Source organism: Chrysochloris asiatica, unplaced genomic scaffold (genome assembly GCF_000296735.1).
Source record: "Chrysochloris asiatica unplaced genomic scaffold, ChrAsi1.0 scaffold00071, whole genome shotgun sequence".
Classification (NCBI taxonomy): Eukaryota; Metazoa; Chordata; class Mammalia; order Afrosoricida; family Chrysochloridae; genus Chrysochloris; species Chrysochloris asiatica.
This window is the reverse complement of record NW_006408589.1, coordinates 12,189,995-12,198,716: the sequence shown is the minus strand read 5'-3', so window position 1 is coordinate 12,198,716 and position 8,722 is coordinate 12,189,995. Positions and strand designations below refer to the sequence as shown.

At 38.0% G+C, this 8,722-nt stretch overlaps 1 protein-coding gene across 1 annotated transcript in view; it reads left to right on the top strand.

Annotated features, from left to right (window-relative positions):
* Positions 1–8,722, top strand: part of RARS (arginyl-tRNA synthetase) — a 52,462-nt gene that overhangs the window by 15,896 nt on the left and 27,844 nt on the right. The window contains exons 2-5 of the mRNA XM_006864837.1: positions 4,111–4,219; positions 5,610–5,710; positions 6,820–6,941; positions 8,515–8,635. Coding sequence (XP_006864899.1) covers positions 4,111–4,219; positions 5,610–5,710; positions 6,820–6,941; positions 8,515–8,635 — 453 coding nt within the window. The remainder of the gene's footprint in view (positions 1–4,110; positions 4,220–5,609; positions 5,711–6,819; positions 6,942–8,514; positions 8,636–8,722) is intronic.

Below are 8,722 nucleotides of genomic sequence, written 5' to 3'. Positions count from 1 at the left end.
TACCAGAGCTACCGGAGCAATTATTCACTATTATATCACAAGAGACCTATCCGCATCTCCTTTCATCAGCCCTGCCCAGACAGATTGGATACTACTCAGTAGAGATTCTACCTTCCTCCGCTCTCTCTGGATATAGGTTCCCTGTTGAAAGCTTGTAAGCCAGTCACTTCTTGCCTTTGTAGGCCACTCCTCCCACCCCCGCACCCCCCATTTTGGGTAGGCATTGTCCAAGTTGCCCATCCCTGTCTACTCTGTGTATGGAGGTGTGGGAATGATCCTCGCTGTAAAGATTTGTTCCCTCTTTTGAGCTACTGCATCCACAGGTGTAGGTCTAGTTCATCAAATTGTATCAGATTACTCTTTTTTTCCTCTTCTTTCTTCTTCTAGTTGAGTTCTGATCATGAAAATACATTTTTATAGATAAACAACTATATACAACATGATGACCATACATCATCACATGAAATACACAGAAATCAAATTGACTACATCTGTGGAGAAATATGATAGAAAAACTCTGTATCATCAGGCAAAACAAGTCCAGGGGCATACTGTGAAACACCATCAATTGCTCATTTGCAAGTTTAGGCTAAAGCTGAAGAAAATGAAAACAAGTTCACAAGAGCCTTGAACATATCCCACCTGAATTTAGAGATCATCTGAAGAACAGATTTGATGCATTAGACACTAAAGACCAAAGACCAGAAGAGTTGTAAGATGACATTAAGGACAGCATACAGGAAGAAAGCAAAAGGTCATTAAGAAAACAAGAAAAAAGGAAACGACCAAAATAGATGTCAGAGGAGACTCTGAAACTTGCTCTGCAGCATAGAAACAAAAAGACAAAGCCAAATACTATAACGAAATGTGCAAAGACCTGGAGTAAGGAAAGAATGTGCTCAGCATTTCTCACGTTGAGGGAACTGAAGAAGAAATTCAAGCCTCAATTTGTAGTATTGAAGGAGTCTATGGGGAAAATATTGAATGATGCAGAAAGCCTCAAAATAAGATAGAAGAAGTCCAAGGTGCATTGAAGGCATTGGCAAAGAACCTAGTACCTGGAATAGATGGAATAAGAATTGAAATCTTTCAGCAAAGCAGTGTGGCACTGGAGGCACTGCACTCACTCATCTGTGCCAAGAAATTTGGAAGACAACTACCTGGTCAGTTGACTCGAAGATATCCATATTTGTGCCCATTACAAAGAGAAGAGACCCAACGGAATGCGGATATCTTTGACAGTATCATTGATACCCATGCAAGTAAAGTGCTACTAAAGAATCAAAAAACAGCTGCAAGCATACATTGACAGAACTTCCAGAGGTTCAAGCCTGATTCAGAAGAGACCGAGGAATGAAGGATATTATTGCTGATATCTGATTGATCTTGACTGAAAGCAGAGAATAACAAAAAAATGTTTACCTGTGCTTTATTGACTACACCAAGGCTTTTGATTGTATGGATCATGACAAGCTATGGACAACATTGCAAAGTTTGAGTATTCTGGAAAACTTAATTTTACTCATGAGAAACCCGTACGTAGACCATGAGGCAGTTGTTCAAACAGAGCATGGGAACACAGAATGGTTTAGGGTTAGGAAAAGTGTGTGACAGGATTGTATTCTTGCACTATACTTATTCAATATGTATATTGAGCAAATAATCCGAGAAGCTGGGTTATATGAAGAAAAATGTGACATCAGGATTGGAGGAAGACTCATTAACCACCTGCAATATGCGAATGATATAACTTTGCTTGCTAAAATTGAAGAAGACTTATACTTAACTGATGAAGATTAAAAACCATAGCTTTCAGTATGGATTGTAAAATCTTCACCACTGGACCAATAAACAACATCTGTATAAGTGGAGCAAGGAGCTCTGGTAGTGTAGTGGTTACAAATTGGTCTGCAAACCTTAAGGTCAGCAATTCAAAACTACTAGCTGCTCCATGGAAGAAAGATGAGGCTTTTTGCTCCCATAAAGATTTACAGCCTCGGAAACCCTGTACAGGGTCACTATGGGTCGGAACCGACTCCACGGCACTTAACAACAACAATATATAAGTGCAGGGAGTCTTGGTGTGCTGTTCAGGGTTAATGCGATGGACTGCAAAGTTGTTTTGAATTTTAAGGTTGGCAGTTCAAGCTTATCAGCTGCTCCTTGGAAACCTTATACAGGGTCACTATGGGTTGGAACCCACGCTACAGTACTTAACAACAGCATCAATATAAATGGAAAAAAGATTGAAATTGTTGAAGACTTTATTTTGCTCAGATCAGTCATCAACACTCATGGAAGCAGAAGTCAAGAAATCAAACAACGTATTGCGTTAGTCATATCTTCTGCACATGACCTTTTTTTAAAAGTGTTTTAAGAGCAAAGATGTCAGTTTCAGGCTACGATGCCCCTGAGCCAAGTCATGGTATTTCCAGTAACCTTATATGCATGTGAAAGTTTGATAGTATTTTTGAATAAGGAATACCGTAGAAGAATTGATACATTTGAGTTATAATGTTGGAGAAGAATATTGAAAGTACTATGGACTGCTAAAAGAACAATTCCAATCTGGGTTGGTATAAGTACAGCCAAAATGCTCCTTTGATGTAAGGATGACCAGACTTTGTTTCTTATACTTCTGACATACTATTAGGAGGGACCAGTCACTGGAGAAGGATATCATGTTTGATAAAGTGGAGGGTTGGAGAAAAAGAGGAAGACCTCTAACGAGATGGATTTGTACTGTGGCAGCAACAGTTGTGAGGTTGGCATAGAACCGGATAGTGTTTCATTCTTTTGTGCGTAATAGCGCTATGAGTCTGTACTGACCTGATGGTACCTGACATCAACAAAAAACTCACTCTTCTTGTGTATTGCCCTCCCAGTCACCCAAGCTAACGAGTATTTACCCTTGAGCCAGTGAATTACTTTCCCCTTCCTGCCGCCCTTGGTAACCATCAAAGAATGTTTCTTTTAGTATGGAAACCTTTTCTTAAGCATTTACAATAATGGTTTATAATATACATATAATACTTTGTCCTTTTGTGACTGATTAATTTCATTCAGCTTAATGACTTCCAGGTTCATCCATGTTATGAGGTTATAGTGATTTGTTCTTAGTATTAAAATCCTCAAACTGAATTCTCAGAGTAAAGGGGATATGTGCTTTATAAAACTGAGTTTATGTTTCATTTTCATTTAAAAGGTTTCTCCTTTTTTAATAACTACATTGTCTAATGTGTGAATGATCAATTGCATCTGGCTTGGGTATTAGTTTTTCTTCCTTTGCTGAATGGAAAAGAGTTCATCCAAGAGGTCAGGTTTTGCCCAGGATAATTAGTGTGTGTCGATCTTGAAGTTAGCTATTATTGTTTTGGTTTTTATTCATAGCAACCCTTTGTTCAATAGATTGTGAGGCTGGTGCCCAGCCCTGCACCATTCTCACAATCGTTGCTGTGTTTGAACACGTTGTTGTAGCCACTGTGCCAGTCCCTCTTGTTGAGAGGCTTCCTTTTTTATCACCAGCCTTCCCCTTTACTAAGCATGATGTCCAAAGTACATGAGACAAAGTCTCACCATTCTTTCGGGTTGTATTTCTTAAGACAGATTTGTTCATTCTTCTGGCCATCGTGTAGTCAATATCCTTTACCAACACTATAATTCAAAAGCAGATGTTATAAAACGGCTGTTTATTACCCTTGCTTTTTTAAAACTATAATCTTGGAAACAGATAAGGCAGTTATACTTTGTCCTGTAGGATCACTATGGTTGGAATACTCAATGGCAGCAATTATTTATTATGCAAATTTGAATAGTGCCACTTTCATAACTAGAAAATTAAAAATGTAAATGTGCTCAACCAGGCTTCATAACTGTAGATTTGAGTAGGTCTTCAGAAAAGTATACGTGCCACAACTTATTTTGAAAGGCAGATCATGTGGTTTAGCATTTTTATATTACTCTTGACATTATTGATACTTTATAATTGCTTGAACTTCTCTGCTACTGCCTTTTGATGGGTCATACATAAAAAGCATCTAAAGTCAATTGTACATTTCCAAGTAATTTGCTAAAACTTGTGTAATATAATTGTTTTATGTTGTATTATAGATGCTCAAAACCAAGGAACAGAAAGTTAATCCAAGAGAAATTGCTGAAAACATTACCAAACACCTTCCGAGCAATGAGTGTATTGAAAAAGTTGAAATTGCTGGTCCTGGTAAGACATAATGTTATCTGTCTTGCATAGTACTAAATTGCTGGTTCCTTTTTGAAATTTAAACTCAAAATCCGTTTTTTAAAATAAACATACATACACACAAATGTAGGGTAAAAGCTTACATACACATAGTCCCTAACTTACAACGCATTTGAGTTTCATCAAGCCACACTTTAAAAAGTCATTTATATGTGTTGTTGTTAAGTGCCGTCGAGTCGGTTCCGACCCATATATATATGTGTGTATATACCTATATATGTATGTATATATATATACACACACACACACGTTGTTGTTACATGCCGTTAAGTCAGTTCTGACTCATAGCGACCCTGTACAGGGTTGCCGAGGCTGTAAATCTTTATGGGAGCAGAAAGCCTCATCTTTCTCCTGAGGAACAGCTGGTAGTTTCAAACTGCTGACTTTAAAGTTCGCAGCCCGATTCATAACCACTATGCTACCAGAGCTCCTTATACATATATATATATATATTTTATGTATTGTAAATATACAAAAGATTGATTATATATATCTTGTTAATAAGATAGATGTATTACATACAATGTTGCAGTGTATAAGTTGCTTATATGATTATTCAAATATTCAGTTATTCACTCCCAGATGTTCAGTGTTAGGATTTACTGATCATAACCCTGCCATATAGTAGGCTGTGACCTCCTGGTCAACAATGAAAGCCGTCTATGTTGGCAGTCAGTTATGTTGAATAGAAAATTGGACAGTGACTAATGGTATTCAACAACTGCACTTGAGCCCAACACCTGTTAAGACTGACTCTATTGTTACAACTCTGAAACTGACAAATAAGGGTCCGATTTATAAAGATAATGGTAATTAAAGGCAATAATGATGGAAACTCAAAAAGAAAGAGAGATTTGACTTACGTCCAAACCATCTATGACAGAGTTGTCAGTACAAAGTCCTGTCACAAGTTAGGTCCTGTATTGAACAAGCCAGTGAGAGCCCTTGGATTGTGATTAGGAAACTGAAGTTTTAGTCTAGACTTAACTACACCACTCAGCTTCCTGATCTTCTCCCTGTGACTCCATTATTTTATCACCAAAATGGTATAGATAATGACAGATAAATCTGTGACAAAGAGGCCCTCTATTTTCTGTTAAGAAGTAAACATACCATTTGCTGAAAGTAAAGAGGCCCTGAATTAATTAATTGGGAAGCTTTCAGAAGACTAGTTAACATCTGAAATAGATGCTGAAACAGAAAGTTTGTAACAGGGCTCAATTGAAGGCCCCATGTAGTGTTAGAATCATGGAGAGTTTTGCTAACGCCCAATCAGGAGCTAGCTATGAAACTGAGAAACCATTCAAAATGAGAAGCTATCTGACGTTTACTCTCCTCTGCTGTCCATTAGGCTTTATTAATGTCCACTTAAGGAAGGATTATGTAGCAGAACAATTGACCAATCTTCTGGTAAATGGAGTTCAACTACCTGCTCTTGGAGAGAATAAAAAGGTACACTTGCAATCTTGTATTGAAATATTGATACCTTAGAACTCTATGGCAAGTCCAATAGCTAGAAATGGACTGTACTTTTTTTGGTTTGTTTAAATGTTTTATTGTGATTTATGTGATAGTTTACATGGGAGAACACTAATTTTACATTCATCTTATCGTATATCACTTCATTGCCATGATTACAATCTCCTCCATGCATCATCAACCAACTAAAGGGTATACACTACAAGCCTGCCCCCCGGTCGTTAACACACAGCCCCTCTCCCTCTCTGTGTCTAAAGTCCCCAACTGCTCCATTACTCCATGTCATTGTCTCTGCCTCCATCTCAGGCATCACTGCTTCTCTGGGTAGGGTCCAGCTTTCCACTTTTCTCCCTGATGGTCCCAGGGACCTCCACTCCTAGACTGCAAAGTTAATCATTCCCCTCCTTGCTACAAAACATCTACCTTTACATTTCCAACCCTCACAAGCAGTTTGGTAACAATTATTCACTATTGTATCACAAGAGACCCATCCGCACTTCATTTCATCAGCCCTGCCTAGACAGATTGGATACGACTCAGTGGAGATTCTATCTTCCTTCACACCCACTGAATCTAGGTGCCCTCTTGAAAGCTTGTAAGCCAGTCACTCCTTGCCTTTATAACCCCTCCATTTTGGGTAGCCAATGTCCAAGTTGCCCATCCCTGTCTACTCTGTGTATGGAGGGGTTGGGAATGATCCTTGCTGTAAGGATTTGTTCCCTCTTTTGAGCTACTACATCCATAGATGTAATGGACTGTACTTTTTATATTGAGAATAAATCATTAATATTACTAAATAGGAATATAACTGAAATGTAGCCTTTGTTCTATGTAGCCTACATGTTTGTTTGATTTTCCACTAAAGTAGCCTACTGATATTTATGAAGTATCTTTGACGTAGTAGATAATCTGTATAAGTGAATTTGATTCCTTTTCAGCTAATGTACAAGTAAATTAGTAAGAATTATACAATTGAATTACAACCCAGGCTGCTTTTTATCTGAGACTGTATTCTGTTATTAAAGAATGTACATATATTGGAATGATCTCCTTTTTAAAAGTGTCTTTATTATCTGTCCCAGGTTGTGGTTGACTTTTCTTCTCCCAACATAGCTAAAGAGATGCATGTGGGTCACCTCAGGTCAACTATCATAGGGGAGAGCATGTGCCGCCTCTTTGAATTTGCAGGATACAATGTGCTAAGGTATGCATTTTTGTCTTTGTGTAGAACAGGGGACATCTCATTTGAGAAACTATCTTTGAGTAAATCAGTGGTTTCTAAGCTTAGTTCTGATTCATAGTCATCCAGAAAACATTAAAAATAAATAATGTCCTGGGCCCTTCAATTGGATTAAGGGTTTTTTTAGATTCTGTTGGGTGGCAAAGATCCTGTATACCAGGCGTTTATATTCTAATAGAGGTAGAGGTCGGCATAGAATATGTTGGGTTTTGTAGGCCATGATAAGAAATTAGTGTTTTACTTTAACTGAATTGGGAATCATTTGGAAAGTGTTAATCAGTGGAGCAGTGTGATCTAGTAATGAGAGATACTGTGGGTGCTGAGAATAAACTATGCAAAGAAAGAAGATTATTGTAATAAGTTCAGAAGGGTGTCTTCATAATCCAGTTGAGACATGACCTGGTGGCTTAGGATTCGAAAATAGACTGGGATGAGTGGTTGAATTGACATATACGAGGGGACATCAAAGTGTGTAGGAAAATGGAGTTAAAACATAATGGAATTTTTTTCATCAACTTTTTGAAGCCCCCTCATCTTTTCGAAAAATGTTATCCAGTGACATTTGAAAGCTGCTGGTCTAAATTACACTAAGATGCATTTCCATAAAATTGCGATACTGGCGAAATTGGCTTCAGCTGTTGTGATACTGGCAAAATTGGCTTCAGCTGTCATTGTTGCAGTTGTTAAATGCCACAATTAGCTACACAATAAACATCACAATTCATTGGTAGGAAATTGATTCATTCAGCAAATCCTGGATGCCTACTATTTTAGCCTTTGTTCCTGGGTATACAGTGCTTAGCATAACAGACATAGTCTTTGCCTCTCGATGAAGTTTATTAACTGATTGTGAGGAAACAACCAGGAAAGTAAGTTATTACTAATTGTGGGATTTTGAAAAAAACACATTGTCATCCACTTGATTTCAACTTGTAGTGATCCTATAGGACAGGTATTGTTTGTTGTTAGATTCTATTGAGTGAGTTCTGACTCATAGCAACCCTGTATAGGGTTTGAACTGCTGACCTTGCGACTACTAGCAGTCCAGTGCTTACTCTACAGCATCACACCAGGGTTTCCAAAGCTGTAAATTCTTACAAAAACAGCCAGCCACATCTGCAGAACAGCTGGTGAATTCTAACTGCTGACCTTTCAATTAGCAACCAAGTTCTTTAACCACTGTGTTAGTTGTTGCTATTAAGTGTTATCAAGTCGGTTCTGACTTACAGTTGCCCTGTATAGGGTTTCCAGGGAGTGACTGGTGAGTTTGTACCACTGACCTTGCAGTTCAAAGCAACCTTGTGGTCCACTGCTTGTCCTACAGGCCTTCAAAATGTGATGTATTGTTGTTAAGTGCCTTTGAGTTTGTTTCGCCTCATAGTAACCCTGTATACAGTTCCCAAGGAGTGGCTGGTGAATTTGAACCACCAGCCTTGGAGTAGCATTTCAGTGTTAGTGATTCCTAATTGAATATAATTCTTCTCATTTAAACATGTTTATCAATTTTGAAATGTTATATTCTCTTGTTTGGTGCTAGATTAAACCACGTAGGAGATTGGGGGACACAGTTTGGCATGCTCATCGCTCACCTGCAAGATAAATTTCCAGATTATCTTACAGTTTCACCTCCTATTGGGGATCTTCAGGCCTTTTATAAGGTGTAGTACCATTTATTTTTTTATTTTTTGTATTTACCACTCATCATAATTATTTCTCTTAATGAGCTCAAAATAGTATTTAAAGCT